Source organism: Symphalangus syndactylus, chromosome 6 (genome assembly GCF_028878055.3).
Source record: "Symphalangus syndactylus isolate Jambi chromosome 6, NHGRI_mSymSyn1-v2.1_pri, whole genome shotgun sequence".
Classification (NCBI taxonomy): domain Eukaryota; kingdom Metazoa; phylum Chordata; class Mammalia; order Primates; family Hylobatidae; genus Symphalangus; species Symphalangus syndactylus.
In genome coordinates this window covers 63766664-63793443 of record NC_072428.2, presented here as the reverse complement: position 1 = coordinate 63793443, position 26780 = coordinate 63766664, and the positions used below count along the sequence as shown (strand labels likewise).

The following is a 26780-nucleotide window of genomic DNA, read 5'->3' as shown; positions in this document are numbered from 1 at the left end:
TGGACCTCTCTGGTCTTTTGTTCTTTGATTTGATTTATTTTATTTTATTTTATTTTATTTTATATTTTTGGTGTTTTTGGCTCCCTGGGCATGTTGTTCCTGGGATTAAAATCCCAGAATTTATATTTTCTTTAGGATTTCCCTCAGGTTCCATCTGTTGCTAAATTTTACACATCCACATCTTCCACCCAACTCTCAAACTGTACCCTGCAGCATGGTTACAGAATTCTTGATTTCATAGACTTTTGAAATCTAGAACTCTTTGAAAGAGACTACTTATTTTGGCTTACAAATTTCCCCATTTTTGGCTGGGTGCGGTGGCTCATGCCTGTAATTCCAGCACTTTGGGAGGCCGAGGTGGGCGGATTGCCTGAGGTCAGAAGTTTGAGAACAGCTTGGCCAACATGGTGAAACCCAGTCTCTACTAAAATACGAAAATTAGCCGGGCATGGTGGCGGGTGCCTGTAATCCCAGCTACTTGGGAGGCTGAGACAGAATTGCTTGGACCTGGGACGTGGAGGTTGCAGTGAGCTGGGATCTCACCATTGTACTTCAGCCTGGGTGATGAGAAACTGTGCTCAAAAAAAAAAAAAAAAAAAAAAAGTTTTTCCCGCTTTTTGGCCGTTTCTTTAATAAATACTTGTTGAATTCAAGTTTAAGGAGCTCAGGGTTCATTGTTATGTGATGGAGTCTAAGGTATATGGGAATTGAAGAGAGGTGAATTTGGGCCAGATTATGAAGAGCCTTGTTACACCATCCTACCCAAGGAGTTGAACTGCATCCTCAAGGCTGATAATTAGTTGGCACTTTTGGGAAAACACTTCGTAGACTGGCCGCAGGGAACCTGGTTAGAAGTCCACAGTAGGCTGGGTGAGGGAGAGCTGACCAGGCCCTGAGCCATGTTGGTGCAGTAGGGACAGGGGTTTAGCAGGGGTGTATTCAAGCAGGCCTTGGTGACAGATAGGTTATGGTATGCTGTGTGTGTGTGTGTGTATGTGCATGTGTGTGCGTCCGTCCCTGTTGAGGGAAAATTTGTGCCCTATCTTCTGCATAAGAATTTGCCATGATACAGGAATTTGCCAAGATAATACACTGGAAAACACTTAGGAAACTAAAAGTGCTCTATAGATGTAAAAACATATTGATAGTAACAGTATGTAAGAAATTCTGCCCAATGGGGTTGATTCGAGGATGCAAGAATGGCTTGGTGTGTGTAAAGCTCTAGACAAGTAGTCATTCTTCTGCGTGACACAGGACCTGTCACAAACTTGGGAGAGTTCTTTTTTTGTCTTCATCTATTCGGGTTGCTGAGCATGTGGACACTTGCTTCCCTCTCACTTTTTCTCCTGCTTCCAGTGAGGAGGGAATCTGAACAGCTGAGGGAGGGGTCCAGCCTGGTGTGACAGTCTTCCAACAGGGAGAAGACATCTCTGTTCCTGGTAGGCCTCCGATCTCCAGGGCAGAGGACCATCAGGGGAAAGACTTGAGCCCAGTTCTGAGCCTTGGCCCTGACCTCTGGCTGCCTGGCCGGGCTGCTTTGTGTGTTCAGCCCGGTGGGAGGAGACTGAATAAGCCGATAAGAAGGTTCTTCCGGTCCAGCCAAGCAGGCGCAGGGAAGCTTCTGCAGAGGAAAGATTAGACACGGTCCCTGATTTAGAGAATACAACGGGGAGGGCAATGGGGCAAAGCCCAGAGCTCTTTGCAGTGGTATTGTTTATTGTTGGAGGAGGACAACAGAGGGAGCCCCACCTGCTTGTGCAGAAGACAGAAACAGCAAGTTGGGTCTGCAAGGTCCTTTTTTAGGGCGGTTTAACAAACATGTTTTGCAGACAGAAGTTCTCCAACTTGGAAGGGGGTTGATGAGTGGGAAGGGTATCCTTTTTCTTCCCCCAGGAAACAAAGCATGAGTATTTCCAGGCACATCTGAGTCTCTTTGTCAAGCACCTGCTCCCAGGTGCTGTGGTACAAAACAAATTAGACCCACCTGGGGAGTTAACTCAGTGGGTCCTAAGCGGTGGCCTCCTCCCTTCTCCTCTCACCTATCTGTGGAAAACCAAATCTGTGCTTAGTGTAGGGATGCTCTCCATGGCCAGCTTCTCACTATGGCAGAAAGAGCACCAGAAGATAATTCAGGTGTTTGCTTGTGTTAATGCTGATGAAATGCTGCTTTGTGGAATCATTCTCATGTTTGGAATCCCAAATCTGTTTTGTATTTCTAGGAATTAGGAAAATATCAAACATAATACACAAAGAATAAAATAAAATATTTGATTGTCTTGATTTTTGAAAATAGTATTATGGAGGTCTCAGGCCTGCTTTATTTTTCATTTTCATTTTTACTTTTTGCATATCTTAAAAAGTATTCTAAGGGCTGCTTCTGAGCTCCTTCCTCCTAACTCCACCCCCAATCCATGGCATGTGTTCATGCCAGCCACCCCTGACAGTTTTGTCCGTGGCCTTGCCCAATAGAGATTTATATTTGCAGATCTTATTTGTCCTGGCAGCAGCTCTGATTTGGAGTCAGGGGACCTGTGTTTGCCCTTCTGGCTCTGTTGCTTACATGCTGCATGGCCTGAGGCAAGTCACTATCTTGGTTTCAAATCTCATTTCTGTAAAATGGGGAGAAAAAGATGAGCTCCTTCTGCTTCCTCAGAAATATTCTGTTTCAGAGTGAAGTGAGAGTAATTTCTAAGCTGTATGAATGTGTGAGAGTTCTGTTTTTATTCATGACACAAGCAAGCTATTGTTTGAACCATTGGTTTTGGCTGCCATACTGTGGATACTTGGTTTTGAGGGAAGTTGGTCTGAAAGAATGAATCCTCCTGTAGAGACTCCCTATTCTGAGACATGGTTTAGAGAAAGCAGTGATACACACAATGAACTGGAAAAGCAACTCCAGATTCTGGGTGGGACATTCCTTCCTGGGGTCCCTGTCCTATGAAGGGGTGCAGCTGGGCAAAGAGAAAGAAAGATTGAAACAGAGTACCCCAAATAGGTTTTTTTTAAACAGGGCCTCTCTCCCTGTATTAGGAAAACTGTCTTTCTTTTGAAGCACTACTATAGACTGAATAAAAAGGCAGAGTATAATTTAAGAGTTGGAGGTTATCTCCTTTCCTAGAAAGAGCTAAATATTATAGCCTCCCCAGGGGCAACTACTGTTGCCAGTTTCTTTTGTATCATTCCAAAAATATCTTGTGCCTATACAGATATAGAATCATATGCCCCTGCCTTTTCTTCATACTGTAAACACACCATTCTTTGCCTTGCTTCTTTCATTTAATACATCTTGCAGATATCCATAGCAGGCTGTGTGGTGGTCCATTGTTGTATGGCTACCTTAATCTATATAACAATTTTCTGCTAATGGACTTTTAGGTTGTTTTTGTAATTGCTATTCCAAATACTGTTGTAATAAATATCCTACTACATGTGCCTTTGTGAGTATAAATGTGATAGATTCCTAGAAGTGTAATTGCTGGGTCAGAGGGTTTGTAATAGCGTTTTTAGCTTTAAATCAATAGTGCTCTCCATAGAGGTTGCATTGATTTACCTCCCACCAGTAGTATACAAGTGCCCCATTTCTCCATAGTGTCACCAGTACGGGATAAACTTGGCCAGTCTGAGATGAATGGCCTCTTATTATAACTACATATAGTTAAAATTGTAATTTATAATTATAAATTTACTATAGTTTGAATTTACTTTTGTAAGGTTGATCAGTTTTTTTAAAAAAATATGTAAGTGCTATTTTTATTCCTTTCTTGTGAATTATCTGCTCATGTCCTTAGCCTATTTTTTCTAGTCAGTTATTGAATTTTTCTTATTCATTTTGTAGGGACTTTTTATGCATATAATCAATTAGACCTTAATAATATATATTGCAGTCAGTTCTTCGTTTTTATTGTTTTGCCATACAGAATTTTTGAAACATTTAGTGAAATTTCTTAGTCTTTTTACTTTATAGCCTTGATTTTGAGTAATTCTTAGAAAGCCTTCTCTAAGATTTTATATATATGTATATATATAATGTTTTCTTCTAGTACTTTTATGCTTTCAGTTTTTTAGATCCAAACTTTGAATCCATCTAGAATTTATTTTAGTATAAGGAGTGAGACAGACCCCCAACTTATTCCAGAAAGACCTGGGTTTTGAATCCAGGCACTTTTACTCATTAGCTGTTTAAGTTTTGAACTAATTAATCTCTCTGAACCTCAGTTTTCTTATCTGTATAATGGGAATATTAATACCCATTTGATGGCCTACTGAAAAGATTAAATAAGATTACATGTGGAAAACATTTAGCACCGTTCCTAGCACACAGTGTGTTCAAATCATGGTCCAAATGGCCAGGAACCTGGGGACACATAGTGTGTTCTGGCAGAGGAGAAATTCTAGGTGGCCAGGATACAGAGGCCACCTTATGACTAACTAGTGTGTCAGAGTAAGTAAGTCACTTCATTACCTAAACCCTCAGTTTTCTCACTTGCAGAATGAATGATTAGAGCTTTCTCTTGAGGTTGTTGGGAGGTCCAGATAGATAATGTCTGTGAAAGAATTTTGTAAACTATAAAGGGCAATGTAAAAATGCTGGAGTTTACAGTCTAGTGAATAAGGAGCAGCCACAGCACAGGTGGGTGTTTGACATTTGTGGCCAAGGAGAATAATTAACTTGCAATAACCTGAAATTAGCAGCTGATGTAAAGCAAGTGAGCTTGCAGCAGTTGATTATAGTAATGGTAGTAATTGCCTCCTAGTGATTAAGCAATAATGAGCTTCCAGGGACAGAACCTTGTTAGGCGGAAAGATGGATGAAAGGCTTTCAATTCAATGTACACTTACTGAACACAGCAGTGGGATAAGCAGAGACAGGTGTCTTGTTGAGGTACAGTCCTTGTCCTTAAGGATAGTAGGGGGTAGAGACACATAGAGCATGGCTCCTTCCATGGGCCAGACACACATGTGGGGACATACTTGGAGGAAGGTCCACAGTGCTCTGGGATCATCAAAGAGGGTGAATCTCACCTGCTGAGCCCCCTGTGCAAGTCTGAACCCACCCTCCAGAGTCTGGCCCAGATTCTAAAGAACCCCTATGATGCTTTCTTGAAATTTTACTTGCCCTTTTTTATTCCTCTGGTTGTTTTGGATTTATCAGGGATATCTTGTTTCTCATGCCCTGCCCATTGCCCTCCACAGCTTCTGGGCAAGCATAGTGTTATGCCTAGGGCCTCTATTTCTACTGTGACCTGAGTACTCAGATAGGATGTCCAGTTCATTTTGAATTTCAGGTAAACAACAAACTTTAAAATATGTCTCATGCAATATTTGGAACAAATTTATATTAAAGTATATTTGTTGCCATCTGACCATCTGAAACTGAAATTTGACATGGTCAGGGTGATATGACCTGGATTTCTTATTATTTATTTTTAAAAAACTATATCTGGCAACCGTACCTGGGCAGCTCTTATTTCAAATGCTATAAAATATAATAGCGTTTACTACACTAATGTTTCATGGAGCCCTAGTAGCAAGGCATATATAAAAGGTGTTTTACATGAGAAAAGAATTCTCAGCTAAAAATCATGTGTGGTAAATCCTGTATTAAATGAAGTTAACTGGCCTTCATTATGGGAATTTTCAGAACATTTTAAACCTCCAAGATTGGGTGATAGTATTTGGTATTTCTCAAAGTTATGTTACTGTGAAGATATCCTCTACATCCTCCACTTACTGAGTATCTAGGGTCATATGACCAAATGTTGAATGAATTTTGAGGGTGTCTGGTAATCGGTTCTATTTGTAGACCATGAGTTCTGATTTTGGGTTTTGGGAAAATACCATTCTATAGAAAAAAATTTACATAATTCTATGATGCTGTTTTTTTTTAAAAATTAACAAATTTGTAATAAAATATACACATAGACACAAGTGTATATAAAGAAAAAGACTAGAGCCAGGTGCAGTGGCTCATGCCTATAATCCCAGCACTTTGGGAGGCTGAGGTGGGCGGATCACCTGAGGTTGGGAGTTTGAGACCAGTCTGACCAACATGGAGAAACCCCGTCTCTACTAAAAACACAGATTACCCAGGCATGGTGGTGCATGCCTGTAATCCCAGCTACTGGGGAGGCTGAGGCAGGAGAATCGCTTGAACCCAGGGGGCAGAGGTTGCGGTGAGCCGAGATCGCGCCATTGCACTCCAGCCTGGGCAACAGGAGCAAAATTCTGTCTAAAAAAAAGAAAAAGACTAGAAGGATATATACCAGAATGCTAACTATAATTATTCCCCGGAGAAGATCTGGGTAGGGAAAGAGATGATAGATGATTTTCTTTTCCTTTTTGCTTGTCTGTATTTTCTGCAATCACTATATATGACTTTCATCAGAATGGTGGGAAAAACCATTTATATATTTTTAAAAGGAGTACCTTTCCATATATTATCTTATTTGCCTCTCATGCAACTCACTGGTATAGATTCTAGTATCATCCCCATTTTATGGATGAGGAAACCACACAGTGCTCTTTAACAGATCCAGGTCCTCTTGCTTCATCGCCTGTGCTGCCTCTTTGATATGGAAGAATAACCACACTTGCTGTTGTGGGGAGGGGCCTTGTTGCCTGTTTACCCAGCCCCTCCATTTACAGACCAAGTCAAGGCCCAAAGGACCTGCCTGAGACACACAGTTTTTGAATAAGGACAAGTCACCAAAATATTTTAGGGGACTGGGGTTTGGAGGTGTGTCAGAAAGTTGGGGAGAAGACCTGGCCTCTGACTTTATCTGTTATATTGAGCCCCAAAAGGAAAAAGGAAAAATGCACAGATGTGCAACAGTGAATACAGGCTTTTTAAAGGCCACTTATTCATTTATTTATTGACAGAGTCCCACTCTGTTGCTCAGGGAGGAATGCAGTGGTGTGATCATGAGTCACTGCAACCTTGAACTCCTGGGCTCAAATGATCCTCCTGCCTCAGCCTTCCAAAGTGCTAGGGTTACAGGCGTGAGCCACCACGCCTGGTAAAGGCCACTTTTAAAGAATGGTTTAGATGTTGCCAAATTCACATTGCTTAGAGTGGTTTTTGTTTTTCTTTTTAAGCTTTTCATACTAGATTTTGTTTCCTGTATCTCTTTAAAATTCATTTTTTCATCTTGCTTATCTGTTTTTCCAGTTTGAATCTTATCCATATATCCATTTATTTACAACTATTGTGGTGACAGTGATATTGGGGATTTTGCTTGCTCATCTATGCTCCTGTTTATATTCCCTATGCCTGGTACTTAATTACAGGGATGAATGATGACTGAATTGTGAAAGTGATGCAGCTAAAGTGTGACTTCAGGTCCTGAAAGAATCCTGGGCTGGAGGGCACCGTGAGGAGCAGCGCTTGTGTAATCTGAAGTCAGTGTGTGGCTCCATCAGTGTGGGTGTGTTGCTTCCGGAGCAGGGAGATTCCAGAACACTGTAGTTCAAAGGGCCTGGGGACTCATTCAACTGAGCCTCTAGTCCTCATGACAGAGACAATGTCAATTACAAGGCAGGGGGTAGCAGCATCCTGTTGCAGAAGGAACTAGGCTTTGGGGTCAGATGGATCTAGGTTTGAATCCTGTTCCTGAGACTAACTAGCTGTGTGATTTTGGGATGATATCTCTGTCTCAGCTTCCTCTTCTGCAAGTTAGGGATAAATAATATGAATACTTACAGCATAGAGTTATGAGGATTAAATGAGCAAATACATGTAGAAGAGTACCCAGGACACAAAAAGCACTGAATACGTGGCAGCTGTTATCAGTGTTAACAATAATAGAATATAAAATACTGCAGTAGTGTTTGGTAGTAGCATATCTTGTGGCATGTCTACTCCCCAGATGAGGCATGACTTTTGTTGTCAATTTAGGGCTGGGTGTAAATGCTTCTGAATGGATTTCCCTTATTCAGGGGGAAACGCTGTCTCATCACATGGGGATTGGTGATGCCTGGGCTGTTACTTTATGTACCAAACAGAAGGGCTTCCTCAAAGAGTAGAAGTTTGCAGATAATCTTGTGATCTTTTCATTCAGTAATGTGTTTTCCATTAGAAGCAAAACAGTAACTACAACAGATAACCTGGAGTTTACAGTCCAGCTTTACCCATAGACAGCCTGCATTATAAAAGACCAATTTTTACCCAGAGGTCCATTTAAAAAACATGCAACATCTTGGCGTGGTGGCTCATGCCTGTAATCCCAGCACTTTGGAAGACTGAGTGGAAGGATTGATTGAGGCCAGGAGTTCAAGACAAGCCTGGGTAACATAGTGAGACCCTGTCTCTACAAAAAATTTTAAAAAATTAGCTGGGCACAGTGGCTTGTGTCTGTAATCCCAGCTACTTGGGAGGCTGAGGCAGGAGGATCACTTGATCCATGATCGCGCCACTGCACTCTAGTGTGGGCAACAGAGCAAGATCCTGTCTCAAAAACAAAAGAAAGCAAAACGAACAAAAACACATTCAACAGAGCACTAGAGTAATTTCTTATAGAAAGAGGTAGTGTCTTAACTTATTCTGTAGCTTGCTCCAGGTGGTAACCACATGAGATAATGTTCACTATGACAAAGCCTTTTTTTCACCTTCTTTTTCTAAAGGTGCATAATTTGGGCACCGTTAACCTTCTTTAAGAGCCCTGTTTCTAAAATCTTTACTTTTGACATTCTCCTCTGGATTTCCTGCTTTGGTTCTTTGACCTCCAGCAAAGATGTAGAAATGAGTGTGTGTCAAACAATCTGGGCACAGAAAAAGAATTCAGTCCAGTCCTGTGTTTCCTGTTTCTTATGGGCTTATGAAAGCAGAGAGTTGTGGTCCACAGAGCTTCATGCCTTCCTGCTGTCCGTGTGACTTTCCGTTGAGTTTTATTATTTTTCTTTCTAATAGCATTATTGAATTTTAGTTTACATATCATGTCCCTGAGTGTTTATCAGGAGTTTGACTTTGATTCTTATTTAAACTTCTACAGGGTGGTAGAGTTTTATATTTGAAGCCAGAGGGGAAGAGGAAAGGGTGATCATATTGATTAAGTGCTTGCCTTCATCATGTAATTCATCTATCTTTCTTGAGCTTTTGCTCAACCACTACCCAAGTGCCAGCATTGTGAAAGGCACTTGGGTAGTGGTTCAAGGACATGAATATGAGAGCCAGATTATCTGGGTATGAATCTCAGCTCCACTAGTTATCAGCTGTGGGACCTTACAACTGCTTATTTACTTCTCTTGTGTCTCAGCAGCTCCCTCTACCAAATTAGGATACTAACAGTATAGCGTCCCCCTCATAGGGTTGTTTTGAGATTAAACGACTTAATAATATAGAATGAGATGATGATGATGATGGGGAGGGGTTAGGATCTGGACTCAACCTGACACCTCATTGCTCTCGTGCTGCTCACAGTCGTGAGTGTACATGTGTATAGGGCTGAGGTGCTGAGAGATGGGGCCAGAGTGCGAGATATGTGAGTAATTAATTACAGGTAGCATGGTGAGTTTCCAGCAGGAAAGGAGGAGGGCATTGTGGGAGCCTAGAGCAGGGAGGCCCAGGACCTTCGTAGGTCAGAGGAGCAGACTGGAGGAAGTCATGTTGAAGCTGAGATCCAGGGGAGGCTTGGGGTGGTGGGGGAGGGTGCAAGATTCAGTTGTGTTTTGTGTTCTAGGCAGACGGAACAATATATGTGAAGGTCTGAGGAGAAAAGCAATCCTCATGGTATTTAAGTAACTGAGGAAATCCAGTGAGCCTAGACTGTGGATTATGAAGAGAGTGGTAGGAGACAGAGCTGGCAGTGACAGCAGGAACCAGATCATGGAAAATTTTGAGAATCATTTTAAGGAGTTTGGGTGACAAAGAGCCAGTTACTGTCCTTAGGGGCTCCCATTCATTCTCTCACGCATCACAATTCTGTGGTATAGGTGCTATTGGCCCCATTTTGTTGATGGGGAAGCTGAGGCTTTGAAAAATTGTCATTTGCCCAAAGGCACAGGCTTAGAAGGTCAGTGCAGCAAGGGTATGAACCTCAGTCTCTCTGGCTCCATTTTTTGTGATACCATATGCCTTTGGAACATGAAGTCTGGCTCTTAGCTTTATGATTTCAGGCCACCCTCTTAATTTCCTTTAACCTCAGTTCACTAATCTGTAAAATAGATAATGTGTTAGTAAATACAAACCTTATATACTTGTAGAAACAAATGGAAATACACATAAAGGGCCAAGTATAGTGCTACCACTGCTTATGGACCCAGATTCTTGTACAGAGACATGTTTTTCCTTCACAGTCCCAGTGAACTGGGATGGAACCCCATGAGCTGCCACCTACATGTTGGCTTGGTTGTCAGTCATTTTTCCAAGGATTAATTGAAATCTACACAGACATCATCTTTGCACACAGGGAATTTACTCCCCTGGCTACTTGACAGGTTCAGCTAATTGGGCTCTCCTCTCTGCCCTACAAGCCTGCAGGCATTTGAGCTCCAGGTCTGCTAGTAGGAGTGACCCTGATGCTTCCCTATCTCCCAGGACCCTTCCCCTCATGAGCTCCCTAACTGCCCATTTCCTCTCTCTCCAGAGTCTATTGGGTCTGTTCTGCCTACACCTTAAGAAAAGAGCTCCACTGTTGCACTGTTGGCACAAATTGTTATTTAGCTTTTTTTTTTTTTTCATTATTTAACTTTTCTCATGTTGGTCTTGAGGGCAGACATTGTCTCTTCTCTGTATTTCCTGTGGTGATAACAGAATACTATAGTAGGCACCCAGTAGATTACAATTGCTTTTACCAGGATAGGGCTTTATGTGTATTAAGGTTGGTTGTTTTTTCTTTTCTTTTTCTTTTTTTTTTTTTTTTTAAGACAGAGTCTCACTCTGTCACCCAGGCTGGAGTGCGGTGGTGTGATCTCGGCTCACTGCAACCTCTGCCTCCCAGGTTCAAGCAATTCTTGTGCCTCAGCCTCCTGAGTAGCTGGGATTACAGGAGCGTGCCACCACACCTGGGTAATTTTTGTATAAGGTTCTTTTGTAAGTTTTTAAAAATCTTCACAGCAGTCCACTGAAGTAGACAGAGCATTCTTTTAGTATGCCCTTTTAGTCACAGTCTTTCTAGCACAGTTGGAGAAACTAAGGCCTACACATAAGCAACATGCCCATTAATTAATTTTTTATTTCTATAGGATAGACATTTACAAAGTGTAACTCTGTCCCAGGGGCTAGGAAATAGAGCTGACAGGCATAATCCCATCCCTTAAGGATGAGGCAGATATTTGAACAAACAATTGCATACAGCAAGTGAAGTTTTAGGACAGAGGAGTGTTGAAAGTCTTTAACTTTATTTGGGGAAGATCAGTGAAAGATTCAAAGAGAAAGAGATGCTGGCATTGGACCTTCAAGGACTTCAAGGCACAGAACGGGTGGAAGGGAGGGCATCCCAGGCAGAAGAAATGGCACATACCAAAGCCCAGAGGAGTGAACTGACAGGCACTTTGGGAGGCCCTGTAGCATCAGCATGGCTGGCAGGAGATGTATAGGAGGTAGAGGGGAAAAACGGCTATGACTACCATTTGTAAGACCCTAAGACTTCCAGAAGCAGGAGACTAAAAGGGCCCTTTATAGTTCCTTCCCCTTCATTCAGTCTCCCCATCACTAGCACTTCTTTCCAGAGTCATACACATTCCATAAACATCCTTTAAGCTCTGGATGGGCTCGCTATTGTCCTTGCTTTTTTGCACCCCAGCTTGCCTGCACAGAGGTTTGTCATCTCCTTTTCATGCTGAAAGAAAACAGATTTATCACAGGAGGAAACTGGGACATGATAGCTTGGAGGAATAAAGGTTACCAGGTGAAAGCACATCTGCGTCATTTATTCTCTGTGGCATGAGGTAGCTGAGAAGGAATAAAGTCCGTCTGTGACCAAACACCTGTGTTTCTGTCTTGCTGGCAGGGTCACCGGAGGGGAGCTTTAAATTGCTCTTTAAATGAGTCAGACCTGTTCCCCCGGAGACAAGGCTGGTGCAGCTTGAGCTCTGTGGGCAAGTCTGACTGGGCCCTTCTCACTTTTGCCTGTGTTTGCCTTGCAGCTGTGTAAATGAGTATGGAAGATTATGATTTCCTGTTCAAAATTGTTTTAATTGGCAACGCTGGTGTGGGGAAGACGTGCCTCGTCCGAAGATTCACACAGGTAAGGGAACTCGTAAGGGAACTTGTAAGCCCAGGGTTGGATTTGTCAGTCTAGCCTGAGGGGTTGGGGGAATCTGTTGAGATAGATGACCAGTTTCAATGCCAGGGTCTTCGCTGTGAGTTCCTGATGCGCCCTTTGAAAGCTGCATCTGCTTTGTAGCCTAGACAAGGCGTTTTTAAATCACCTCACGGGAGCATGGCCCTGGGAGTCTCCACCAACCCTCCCATGCCTCTTCTTGCTTCCTTTAATGACAAAGGCAAGTGGTTTTGCTATCAGTGTGCAGTATCAAAACTAAATTATTGGATGAAAGTAAGTTACTGATTAATAATCCCCAGGTGGAAACAAATGAATCTGGACGTCAAACTGAACCTAAATTTTTAAAAACTCTAATACAAATGAAACCAATCAAACTCTGCCTATGCCCCCTTACATCCTCCCAGGAAACTCGAGTGAATCATTTTCATTTAGGACCAAATAGGCCAATTTTCTAAACCTCTTCAGTGGGAACGAAATGAAAATAGTGAAGAAGTATCTGAACTGAATTGAATGGTCTCTCTGGGTTGAATTCAATTCTTATCATATGATCTAAGTACAAGTTCCCTTTGGGACTGCCCTTTTGAGAATCACTGCTGGAGATTATATACTGCTTTTATATAGAAATCATTCCGAAGTTGACCTTTTTTGTGTGTTTTCCCCTGAAAAATATGAATGATACCCTTTGTAGGACCATTACATACATATCTTGAATTTTCATAAAGTACTGTTCAGCAAATTGGAACTTGCTCCTCTATCTAAGGCATAGGATAACCTGGTGCTGTGGAAAGAGCACTGGCTTGGGAGTTGAGACATGGGTCTTAGTCCTGGTTCTGCCCCTGGCTTACTCTATGAGCCCCGGTAAGTTACCTCCCTTTCCTGGGACTGCCTGTTGCACATCAGGGGCTGGGTGAGCTCCAAGGCCCCTTCCAGCTCTGACAGTCTGTGGTTTTGTGGAAAACGAAAGAGGCAGATTGAATAACAAACAGCTAGAGGGCCCAGAGTCACTTTGGAAATGTCAGGGTTTTTCCCATGATAAGTGAATAGAACTCATGCTTTTTTACTAAGCTGTGGCCTGGTGAAATCAAAAGTAACAAGCTAATAGGCATCTGGGCTCATGCAACCGCCATGGAGATACATTGGAAACTCCAGCTGGTTTTACTTCTACCTAACATTAGTCATATTTTCTGCTTTTGACAAAAGGATAAGACTGCGGAGATGTAGTTAAGTTTTCAGTCCCTTTATCAAAAGTTTCCTTGACCTTGTCTTAGTATTGAAAGGTCACTTAGAGATTATTCAACCCACCTCTCTCACTTTATAGATGAAAGGTCAGATCTAGAGGGGCTAAATGCCTGCTTGGGATCTTATATTGTGAGATTAGATAGAGTGGCAAGGCTAGGATTAGAACCCGGGTTCCAGGTTCTCAGCCTGATAATTTCTATCTCCTATACATTCTAACTTCTGAGACCATTCCCTTTAAAAGCACAAACTCTGTCATTAGTTGTGAAAATGTCTCCGTTTTCAACAGTAATTTTTTGCCAACAAGCTTTTTTTCTTCTTTCTTATTTGTCTTTTATGTCTACATTTTACCCCTCCCAGCCCCTCAACTCCACCATAAACTCATATTTCAGAGGCAAGATTATGTTGTTTTTGTTATTTAGCAGACAGTTAAAATGAATTGGATCTAGCTGTTTTTTAGGCACAGGGGTTGGGGAACAAAATGGTAGGTGAAACATTGGGAAGAATTTGTTTAACTTCTTGGCATGTGTTGAGGTGCAAAACATCTGGAGGTATAAACTTGAAGCTTGACAGCTTTTGTATCTGAGCCAAGCCAAAATAGAAGAAAATTGATTCAATATTTGAAAGTAAAGTTATGAATGTTTATATTTACATCTTTTGCAAACATGCAGTAGAACATTTTCTTTTGGTTTGAAGTTCAGTCTTTTAAGCTAAAACTTTAATTAAATAATTCTTAATTAAAGATATCTGAGTCATAGTTGCCAGAACTAATAATGTCCATTTTACTTTAATTTCTGGAAATTCTGGAATATAAGTGAAGAGGGAAGAGAAACTGGGTGAAGAGTTCTTTCTTGACAGAATTTCTTGCTACCTCCAACTCCCTCCCTAAGCTTATAGGAAACATTATGTAATAGTAAATTGCATAAATTGTACTTGTACCTTTGTTAAAATCTCATCTTTCTGGTTAAGTTTCCAGTTTGAAGTAAAGCATTTTGTTTATTTGTTTTAAAATGGCTTACATCAGCCTCAAACTCATTGAATTTGAGGCCCAGAGAGGGTGAGTGGTTTGTTTGAGGTTACACAGAGATCTTAAGGCTGCTACCTCCTGGTTTACTGCTGTTTCTACCTTACTGTCTCCTTGATGACTTGATTTTCTTAGATTATCTTCCCAGTGTCTTTGGCTTTGATCCCATGTAATTACATATGCATGGTACATTGAACTGAGGAAAACAGTGATCACCCTGGGGCAAAGGAAAATTCAGAAGCTTCAGGAGATCCAAAAAGACAGATCCCAAAACTGTCTTATTCCTGCTTCTCATGCTGAGTTCTTATTTGTTTTTTCATATTGTTGCCCATTCCCGTGGCTGTCCATGCTCAAGACTGATAACTAGTTTTAAGTATCCTTGATTTTACCTCTTAGAAAGAACCTATCCATTTTGCCCTGACCCTTCCAATTCTGATCTCATCCCTGTGGTCGCATGCCCTTCAATCTTATCTTCGTGTCTGATTTTTCTGTTTCATTCTTAAAATCAGGTTCCCCTGCCCTTTCTCAATTTTCTCCTTCACCTATCTTTATCTCCTTTTCTCTGTCCTCCTATCTTTTTCCTCTTCTTTCAGCCTTTTTCTCTCCCACTTTCTCCCTCCTTTCTCTTTCCCTCAAGACATGCACACAGAGTTGCACAGGGCTCCCTTGAGAGTAACCAGAGTTCTCTTTTTTTTATATGAACATTTTTCTTTGTTAAAGAAATGTGATAAAGTATTTGATAAAATATTTTATAAAGGTGGTTTCTCAAATTACTGGGGTAAAGATAAATTGAATGTTTTATTTATTTATTTATTTATTTATTTATTTTTTATTATACTTTAGGTTTTAGGATACATGTGCACAATGTGCAGGTTTGTTACATATGTATCCATGTGCCATGTTGATTTCCTGCACCCATTAACTCGTCATTTAGCATTAGCTATATCTCCTAATGCTGTCCCTCCCCCCTCCCCCAACCCCACAACAGTCCCCAGAGAGTTCTCTTTTCTACCAGTCAACTCAGCTGAAGGAAGGACCCGGTGATGGGTGTTGCTGGGGGAGAGGAGAAAGAATTTCATTTAAATGGAAATATTTGTTTAGCTGTTCTTTTCTATTATTTCTTCTTCAGGGTCTTTTCCCCCCAGGTCAAGGAGCCACAATTGGAGTTGATTTTATGATTAAGACAGTGGAGATTAATGGTGAAAAAGTAAAGGTAAGGTGCTAAATATTCACTAAGGTTGTCAGGTGCTATGTGAGAGGTTAGGGGAAGTAGTGCTTTCATAACCATTTATTAAATCTCCTAATTGAAACCCACATTGAAACAATGCACTCAGCCATAACAGCTTATTTCCAGAGTTCTTCTAGTCTTTTTTATGGGGGAAGGAAGGAATTTTGGATGATGTGTTTACAGATTAGAAGACAGAAAATGGCTAAGGCAAGTTTGTCCTGTCTCCTGTAATGTCACAAGTGACATAAAGATAAGGAAGAAATTTCTTTTTGGATCTCTTGAGCTGGGTCAATAAGCAGGTGCTACCTCCTCTAAACAGCAACCCCATGAAAGAGCCTCCTGATTTCTATATTTCATTATGAATCACTTATTTAAATTATCCTGTCTCCTATCATATCCTTGTCTCTAAAAAGGAAAGACACTAAATGAGGAGTATGGGAAAGGATACATGCTCTCTAGCCCCTGCTTCCTGCCCCTCCAGCCTTTGTGGCTTCTGGATGGTTTGGTACTTGGAAGAAGTATGGCGTGTCCAGGAACAGGACAAAGGAGAGAATGTTTATTGAGAACCTACAATCTGCCAGTGCCTCTGCTGGGTGCTTTTACATATGTTATATTTAGTTTAGTCCTTACTGTAAACCCGTGGGGTAAGTGGTATTATCCTCATTTTACTGGCTTCAGAGAGGTTAAATAACTTACTTATCCATGGCTACACATAGACAAGTATAGGAAGGGGGACAGGCAGGATTTGAACCCATTTCACCAACCAGTACACCCCACTGCCTTTCTGGGGTCTCCTCTGCCATGAAAGAAGAGGGGAAGAAAGGCACACTAGGCCTATCACCTGGAGCAAGGAAAGGAGGAAGGTGATGGAAAGAAATGTGAAGCGAGACTAAATCACCTGGAAGGAGGATAAATATACAGATGTTTGGCACTGTGCTCTACCTGCCGTCAGAGTTACTGAAGTTCCACAGTTGGCTCTTCAGAGCTGGGCCTTGTGGAAAGAAGTGATAGCCAAGGCCGGGTACAGTGGCTCATGCCTATAATCCCAACACTTTGGGAGGCCAGGAGTTGGAGACATAGCGAGACTCCACATCTTCAAAAGATGAAAAATTGTCTGGTCATGGTGGCATGCGCCTGTAGTCCCAGCTACTCAGGAAGCTGAGTGAGAGCATTGTTTGAGCCTGGGAAGTTGAGTCTGCAGTGAGCCATGATTGTGCCATTGCATGCCAGCCTGGGTGACAGAACGAGACCGTGTGTGTGTGTGTGTTTGTGACAGAGAGAGAGAGAGAGAAAGAGAGAGAGAGAGAAGGGTGGGGGAGGGATGGAAAGAGGGAAGGAAAGGAAGAACAGCCCAGCCATCAGCAGCACAATGAAAACTGGCATTTTAGAGTTCTACCTTGATTCCCAACCTAAGCATCCTATATTTGGGTCCATTTATTTGCATCCTTCTCCCATACATATATGCTCTTCTTCCTTTGAGTGCCTTGGGAAGAGCAGAGAAGCTCCATAATGCTCTTCAGCATTTCCTGGATACTTGCCATCACAGAGAAGTGTTTAGGAGGAGGTCCTTGAGTGGGGGCCAGAAGCTCTCTCAGTGTCTCTTCCAGCCCTGACTCCTTAAAATAGCTCATACTGCAGAGACATCCACACCAAATACAGCAGTGAATGGGGAGCTGGAGCACTGGAAGATAAAAGCAGGGTATGAAATCCACTTAAATGCTAACTAAAAAGTGAACAAAAATAGTGTAGGGGGTGGGAAGAAGGAGCTAGGCTGTGGGGACAGGAAAGAGAGACAGGAGTGTGCTCAGGAGGCATTGATGGGGGGAGCCTTTTGTAGCTTTCTGTAGTCCTAGTGGAGGGGAGGTAGTTACCCAAGGAGTTGGGTAAAGATAACTACTATTTCATGCATTTTACTTCCAAATATTTGGGTTTTCCATTCATATATATATATATATATATATATATATATATATATATGAGTTCACTTATTTGATTTAGTGCCTACTACCTTCCAGGCACTGGCCGTAAATAAGGGTGAATAAGGAATGATTCCTGCTGTTAAAGAACAGGCTTATTTTTCTTTCCTGAATTCCCAGGCATAAATATTCCATTTATTCTACTTTCTGCAAACCTTATTTTAAAAAGTGCTTATTACACTCTGCAAAAATTGATATTTTTATAACATCCGACTCCACCATAAGACCACAGGCTCCCCAAGAGCAAGGTTTGTGTCTTACTCATATTTGTATTCACGGCACACTTTGTGTCCCCAGTGCCTCTTCAGGCTTCTAGAACTTTATCTATAAAAAGTGACAGTTGGCTCATCTCCCAAATCCAGTCCAAATCAACTTGCCTGTGATTCTTTCAAGCCCAATATATAAAATAAAGATACAGGATGGCCCTCTTCAACCACATGAATTTAAGGGCCTCATTAACATGTAGGCCTATGAGGAATAACTTCTTTAATCCTTTCTTAGAAGAGGGCAGAACTGCATAGTTGTCTTATTGTCATCTTTTTTTTTGAGAAAAGGTCTTGCTCTGTTGCCTGGGCTGGAGTGCAGTGGTGCAATCACAGCTCACTGCAGCCTCGACCTCCTAGGCTCAGGTGATCCTCTCATCTCAGCCTTCCAAATAGCTGGGACTACAGGTGTGTGCCACCATGCCCAGCTATTCATTTTATTTTTTGTAGAGATGGGGTCTCACTATGTTGCCATGTTGATCACTCCTGGGCTCAAGTAATCCTTCTGCCTCAGCCTCCCAAAGTGCTGGGATTACAGGTGTGAGATACCACATCCAGCCTGTCATCCTTCTTCTTTAACATTTACCAAATATCTTTTCTCAGTGATGTTTAAGTGGCTTTTTGCTAGTAGTTTGCAGGCTTTCCCAGAGCCTCATAAAGTCAGTGTATAAGAGAATCCACCAGTGATTCGTATGGCATCACCCGCTTGGTGAGTGGCAGGACCACTCTCCTGACACCCTTATCAGTATCCTCTACAAGTATCATTCTTTCCTGGATGGCTCCCAGGATTGAAGGCAGGGAATCCAAGGTATTAGATTCTTGTAGCTATTAAGGCCAAGTAAGCGCCAAATCAGTAAAAACAAAATTAATGAAGAGGCCCTTCTCTTAAAATGGTCTGCATTATGAAGGTGACCTCTGGTAGAAAATATAATTAAAACATATGTAGACCACTGAACTGTATGCTTAAAAGTGGTTAAAATGATAAATTTTAGGTATGTTTTAGCAGGATAAAAAAATGGAAAAAACACAGAACTTTCTTATATATTTTTTAGTCTATTATAAATTAATGAGTAATAAGCAAAACTCTAAGCTCAATTTAAACCATTTTAGCCTTAGGAGATTAATCATAATAGAAATAGGACATTTGTTTTATCTCTTTCCAATCAGATCTATGTTGATAGATAGGAGAGTCATGAAAGTATTTATATGTATTTGTTTCTTCAACCATCTGTCCATCCATTCATTCCTCCATCCTGTGTTGTAGTAAATGTTTTGTGCCAAGCACTGTGGTGGCAAAGCATCACTGCCCCTTAGGAACTTACTATCATCTAGCTCCATCTGTGAAATCTTCTTTAATACTCTACTAATCTGTTAAGTAGAATTGACCAATTCCTCCCTCGTGATTCCACAATCCTTTGTTCATTTAGTTAGCCATCATTCAAATGTTTCTACCACATAACGTGTACTGTGTTAGGAAGGTACTGGGGGTGTAAGGTCAAATAGAAGACAGCCTTTGCTCTCAAAGAACTCAGTAGTAGAGTAGTAAACCAGTGATTGCAGTACATTATTATGACAGTGAGGCAATGGAGTTTAAGTAGTGGTGCAAAGAAGAGAGTAGACAAACAATGTAGCCGCATGCTGAAGGTGAGAGTGGTTAGAAAGCCAGTGGCTGCAGTATTGAAAACATATTGACAGGCATGAGACTAACAGCAGGAGACACTCTCTTCCTTTTTAATAGAACATCTTGTATTCTACTATAGTTAATTAACTGTGTGTGTCCTTTCTATAGACTGAGCTGTTTGAAATCAGGGTTGATTTTATTCATCTTTATATCCTCCCTGTGTTTTATTCATCTTTATATACTCCATGTGCCTAGCACAGTGCCTTGCATATATTAATGTCCTATAGATGCTGAAAGGCGCAAATGAATTGCAGAGAATGGTGAAACCAAGTTGAGTGACAAAGGCAGTAGAATATGAATATCCTCAATAATCAACTGTCAGCTAGAAACAGGCAGCCACCTATGAGAAGGTAACATATCTTGGCATGCTCACACAATCACTGTTCTAGAAAATATTTCAGTGGCTTTAACCCTCGAAGCTGTTCTCAAGATGTGGGAACACACTGATTTCTAATACTGAACAGTACCTAAATCGCAATCACAAGTGTTTTAGGGGCTCAGTGCAGCTTTAAAACAATAGCCCGTTATTCTAAGACACATCCTGGCAGAGGGGAACCGTGTCCCTAGGTTTGAGGCAGAGAAGAGAAATAGCCTTTGTCCCAGCAAAAACCATAACATCTGTACAGTGGCCTTTAGCATACACAGGCTTTCATGTGTATCATCGAAGAGCAGCTGCAACTGCAGATCAAAGGAGAGGCTTTGTGTGCTGCTGATTCATGGCAGGGACTACGGGTCACTCAGTAGTCTCTTTAGCTAAGCTAGTATGAGCAGAGGTTGACACCAATGGATTCATCCTCTTTGGATACAGATGCACATTTTAGTTAGTCTTTGGTGGCAACAGCAGCGTGGGAGCATGGAATGAGTCCTCAACTGGAAATAGAAGGCCTGGATGCCAAGTCCTAGCTTAGTGAGTAACCAGTTAGTTAAGGGACAGTTTCCATTAATATGGGGAGGTGTACACTTGCCTACCTCACTGGGTTGTTGTAAAGATTAAATGAGACCATCAATAAATGCTTGAGCACCTCCTATTTGCCAAGTGCCCTATTTGCTCTAAATGGACCCTGATGTCTCCCTCATGAAGCTTTCAGTTTAGTGGGAAAGATGGCTATTAAACAAATTATTACAAATAAATGATTCAGGCATGTCAGGTGCAATGAGGGAGAGTTACAGGATGTATCGCAAGGGAGACTGTGTAGGGTGGGAGGGTGGGGAACCTAGCCTAATCTGAAGGTTCTGGAAAGCCTTCCTGAGGAAGCAGTCTTATGTCCCTGGACGTGAATACACCTGTGACCTGTGAAATTTGTGCAATTAGAAGGAAAGATTATTGTTTTCGTTGATGTTCTTATTTCTCAAGACCTTGTGATTTGTTCTACACTTAGCAGCCTCTCTGGAGAATAATTCATTTTCAGTAGTTGTCTACTCTGTGCAGGGAAATTGAGAAGTATTGTCTTCTTCTTTGTTATTAGAATTATTAGTTATTAGGACTTAGAACTGGTAGATAACTGCAGAAAAAGTGAACCTTCAGCAGGTTGTGTGTTATTAACCACTTTTTATAAAGAAATAATCAAAGCCCAAAGAGATTAAGTGACTTGGCCAAGGTCATAGAACTTAAGAAACCTGAAGGGAAATTATATTGTTGTCTGCCATGGCATGATTCCTGTTATCTTTAACAAAGATAATACCTTAATACATCCATTTGAATTTTGAACTGGAAAAGTGGTAAGGTTGGCTCTCCCTCCAGTTGCTGATTAAATGCCAACAGTCACATTTGATACACGCTTGCCCTGTATCGTACCTTTTGTAATATGGCATTGTGATTAAGAACGTGGACTCTAGGACCACAATGCCTGGTTGAATTGGTTCTGGGACATATTGGCTACGAGATGCTGAACAAGTTAATTAATCTCACTGTGCCTCAGTTTATTCATGCAAGAAATGGGTATTGTAATAGTATCTACCTCATAGGGTTATTGTGAGGAATAAGTGAGTTGCCACAGGTAAAATGCTTAGAATAGAGCTTGGCACATAATAAATGCTTGATGAATTTCTTATATGTATTTTTTAAGAATGAAAAGGAAACTCTTAACAAAGAAAACACAAAACAAAACAAAATAAGCCCCTCTCCCTAACCAGCAACACACCCAACAATTTTTTTTTTTTTTAATTTTCAGTGCTTTTTTTTTTTTTTTTTTTTTTTTTTAGGGCAGAAAATAACTATGAAATTGTTTGGGTAAAGGTGTTCCCATTTCCAAATTAAAGCAAGGCAAAGCTTTTTTTTCTTTTTTTCTCCAACCTGATCCTTCTCCACCTGATTCTTCCCTTATGCCTTTACAGCTACAGATCTGGGACACAGCAGGTCAAGAGAGATTTCGGTCCATTACCCAGAGTTATTACCGAAGCGCCAATGCCTTGATCCTCACCTATGACATTACCTGTGAGGAATCCTTCCGCTGCCTTCCTGAGTGGCTGCGGGAGATAGAACAATATGCCAGCAACAAGGTCATCACTGTGTTAGTGGGTAAGTAAGGGCTAACGAGGAGGGAAATTGATTAGTGGGCATTAGAGGATTTATAATCACATAAAGCTTATACACTGGTACCTTCCAAGAATATAGTCTTTAGCTAATAATTCATGCGGTCAACCTTCAGTTCTTCTGCAACTGAAGAGAAAGTGAAATAGGTCCTATCCCATGGTGGTTTAGAAAAATAAAGTAGAAAACATTTTCTATCAATGTAGGCTCCAGGGAAGAAGTTGGATGGCCATGAAAGTTATGTGAGCTGCTAAAATTTAAAAAGTCTAATTACAAGATGCAAAAATGGCTATTCTAGAAGAAAAATGTATCTTCTAAGTTGATAAGGAATTCATTATTAAAGCAATTGTTTATTGCCTAAAAAGTGGATTTTGGTAATTTTTTCCCCTTCCTAACATTTAGGCTGATTTGAGAAATTCTATGTTTCAATAAAGAATCTGCTAAGGGCAGTGCTGTAGTTTGTTTCATCTTGTAGGAGAATAAAACCTCTTATTTAGTATGGGGGGAAAGCATAAAACAACCCTTGATTTTCTATCATGACTGATATATGCATTGAAATGGACCAGGTCACTAAAAACTTCTCTGTTTGTAGTGGAAAAGTGTTAGTAACCATTTGATCATTAACATATTTTCTTCCTAGAAAGGAACGTTCCTATATAGTCTAGCAATACCTGAATTTGGGAAATTTGAGTAGAGATCCTTAGAAGCATTATTAAGTTACAAATTATGGTTAATAATAAGCTCAGTAAACACTTTAGAATAGTGTTATAATTGGTATATATGTGCCAGGAATGATACGAGGAACTTTATGTGTCATGATCCCTGATTTACAGATCAGGAAACCACGGCTCAAAGAGGTGAAGTTCTTTTCCCAAGGTCACACAGCATGTAAGATCAACTCCAAGCCCTGTAGTTGTCCAGGTGTGATATGTTACTTTGTAACAAATTGCTGGACTTTTCCTTCAGGCTGCTGGATGAAGCATGTGTGTTTCTATGAGCTAGTGCTCCCTGTAAAACCCTTTTGGACAATGTTGAACCTTTGCCATAAAGCATTTGAGAGGTCTGCATTTGTACCTTCTGTTTTACAGAAAGCCTTTGGGAACTTGGGTCAAAGCATTACTACTTGGGATTTTATCTAAGGAAGTTAAATGAAGATTGGAGGGGAGACCATTAGTTCAATATGAAAGAGGAATTGGCTTAAAAAACAATTTTACTATGGAAAATTTCAAACATAAACAAAAGTAGAGAAACAGTATAGTGAATCCCCTTCTACACATCTCCCAGCTTTCAGTTACCAACTCATGACCAATCTTATTTTCTCTTCCCTAGCAATGCTGTCCACCTTCTCCCTCAGATTATTTTGAAGCAAATCTCAGAGGTTGTATTAATTCATGTTTCAATATCTGTGTATATCTTTAATAGATTTTTAAAAAGAAAACTTAACCTCAGTGGCATTTGACACCTAAAATATGTTAACAATTCCTTAGTAGCCTTAAAAACTTAGACAGTGTTCAAATTTCCCTGATCGACTCATGAATTTTTTGTTTGTTTGTTCAAATTAAGATCCAAATAAGGTCCAGAAGCCAGGCACGGTGGCTCACACCTGTAATCTCAGTGTTCTGGGAAGCTGAGGCAGGAGGATTGCTTGAGCCCAGCAGTTCTGACCAGCCTGGGCAATGTAGCGATGGCATCTACCTGTGGTCCCAACTACTCAGGAAGCTGAAGTAGGAGGATCACCTGAGGACAGAAGTTGAAGGCTGCAGGGAGCTATGATCACACCACTGCATTCAGCCTGGGTGACAGAGCCAGACTCTTGTCAAAAAAAAAAAAAAAAAAGCCAACTAAGGTCCATATGTTGTAATTGACAGCTACGTCTTTTCATCCTTTTTTCTGAAGTTTCCACTCCCATTTTTTTCTCTCTTAGAATTTATTGCTAATGCATTTATTTGTCCTATAGGCTTTACAAGTCTAAATTTTGTTTTATCGCCCCTAAGGTATCATTTGATATCACCTCCATCACCTATATTTCTTGCAGATTTATAGATAAGTCTAAAGGCCTGATGACAGTCAGGATTTTTTTGGTTTTCTTTTTAGACAAAACACTAAATATATCATACTCTGAGAGTAGTTCTCATAGGACAGGCAGGAAGAATGCCTGATTCTTTTTTGTTCACCACTTTTCAAGGTAATGAGCTGGTTCTCCAGTATCTTCTAAAAGTAACTATTGACATCTGTTTATATTTGTAATATTATTATAAATTTATAGATTTCAATAAATTTGATGGGCTGGGCACAGTGGCTCACGCCTGTAATCCCAACACTTTGGGAGGCTGAGGCAGGTGGATCACTTGAGGTCGGGAGTTTGAGACCAGCCTGGGCAACATGGTGAAACCCCATCTCTACTAAAATATACAAAAAATTAGCCGAGCGTGCCTGTAATCCCAGCGGGAGGCCGAGGCAGGAGAATCTCTTGAACCTGGAAGGCAAAGGTTACAGTGAGCCGAGATTGCACCACTGCACTCCAGCCTGGGCAACAGAGCGAGACTCTGTCTCAAAAACTAACTAAATAAATAAATTTGATGTATTTCAGTCCCTTGCAATTATTATTATTGTTGCTCCCATTGTTCCAACTTTGCCAGTGGGAGCTTCTTCAAATGGGCTCCTGAGTCCTTTTGACATGACCCCAGGAATGCTGGATAATTTTTTTGCTTTCTGGTATGACAAGTGTTCCAGCCACATCTTGTGCATTTCCTGCCCCAGACCTGGAATTAACCATTTCTTCAAGAAGTGCTTTCTTTTCAATGGGAAATCATATTTAAAGGCCACAACCTAGGTGTTAGGAGCCCTCCTGATTGGCCATTGTTTTTAGGCCTTTCAGTGGACAGAGCTTGTGTGTATGTGTGCATGTGTGTGGTGGATTCTGTAGTATCCTCAAGAGGGTTTTCCTATTAGGTTCTGCTAGCATTCCAACTCACAAGACTACCGTAGACCACGCATGGCATCGTGTTCACTTAGAAGGACACAGGACAGGAAACATAGCTTGACAGCAGATCAGCATCCGGCAACCCTCTTCAGTAGAAGTAATCCCAGTAGCAGTCCACGTAACTTTCCAGGACCTCCTACCCAGTCCGCAACCCCCAGACAATTCTTGTATGAGGGAACAAGGCTCATGTCAAACAAATGGAGGATCTGCCTTGGCCTAGCAGCCTCAATACCCCGTAGGAGACTAAATCTATTATAACAACTCCATAATCATAACTTTCAGGGTCTCTTCAAGTGAAGTCACCACATTCAGGGAAGCTCAAAGTTATGGCTTTCCATTAGGTATTTATAATTCATAGATAGAATTCCCAGGCCAGAAGTAATTTATCAATCAGGGGTCATTTTTACCATAAGTGGTGTTGCCAGGTAATACAATTGACACATCTTTGTCACGGTTCCTGGAGAATTTGAGGTAGGTAGAAAACTTTTTAAAGATAAAATACATTATGAATTATTCATACTGATACTTCTATTTATAATTCAGGACTGCAGAAATTTTACTTAACCACATTAACTTTATATTTTTATATTTCCTTTTTCCTATGCCAAAAGTCCCAGTTCCCAATGATACCAGCATAATTACTTATTTGCTTTATCCCATAATACACAGATAGCAACCTCAGAATAATAATACCAACAGTACCACCAAACAGACGATTACTGAAACAGTTCAAGATTGTTTCCTTCAATTCTTTTTGTCCCTAGGCTATATACCACTGGGGTTGCACTGTTAAATTATTGTATCTTAAACACCTTGAAATAGTTACTCTGTTGGCCTGGTTCGGTGGCTCAATTGCCTGTAATCCCAGCACTTCTGGAGGCCGAGGCAAGTGCATCACTTAAGCTCACAAGTTCAAGACCAGCCTGGACGTGGCGAAACTCTGTCTCTGCAAAAAATACAAAAAAAAAAAATTAGCTGGGCATGGTAGTGCCCACCTGTAGTCCCAGCTACTTGGGAGGCTGAGGTGGGAGAGGATGGCTTGAGCCCAGGAGGCGGAGGTTGCAGCAAGTCAAGATTGCGCCACTGCCCTCCAGCCTGGGCAATAGAGCCAGACCTTGTCTCAGTTAAAAGAAAAAAAGGGTTACACTAGGTGTGGTTATTCCACACGTGATGAACATGTTCATTTGTTTAATTTTGCTCACAGTTTTTAGGGATTGCTTTTTAAATTTAATTTTGAAATTAATTGTATAATTATATAAAGCATTTTTAAGTTCCTAAAGTAAAATCTACAAAACAAAGTATATTCAGAGAGGTCTGGTTTCTATTCCTTTCACCTCAACCCTGTTCCTTTCATAGGTAACCATTTTCTTTTAAATTAAGATTTTGGTCTATTCTTCTATTAAAAAAAAGAAATAAAATGTGTGTATAATATATGTATTCATATCCTTCCCTTTTTCTTGGATAGACAGTTGCATATTGTATATGCTTTTTTTTTTCTGCTTTGCTTTTTTTTTTTTTTTTTTTTGGTTAACAGTATATCCCAGTGTTTCCATTACATGGCAGTATATAGAGATACTCCTAATTGATTTTTACAGCAGCAAATACTCCATTGGGTGGATGTACCACAGTTTATTCAGTCAG

At 40.8% G+C, this 26780-nt stretch overlaps 1 protein-coding gene across 5 annotated transcripts in view; it reads left to right on the top strand.

Moving 5' to 3' along the window:
- RAB30 (RAB30, member RAS oncogene family) overlaps nt 1-26780 on the top strand; it is a 95828-nt gene that overhangs the window by 64213 nt on the left and 4835 nt on the right. For 4 of the 5 annotated variants that reach the window (XM_055283100.2, XM_055283099.2, XM_063642016.1 and 1 more), the window contains exons 2-4: nt 12082-12182; nt 15608-15691; nt 21961-22144. In XM_055283100.2, the coding sequence (XP_055139075.1) occupies nt 12090-12182; nt 15608-15691; nt 21961-22144 (361 nt within the window). In that variant the 5' untranslated portion in view covers nt 12082-12089. Of the gene's footprint in view, nt 1-11862; nt 12183-15607; nt 15692-21960; nt 22145-26780 lie in introns of those variants that run through there. The other variant, XM_063642015.1, reaches the window with a different exon arrangement.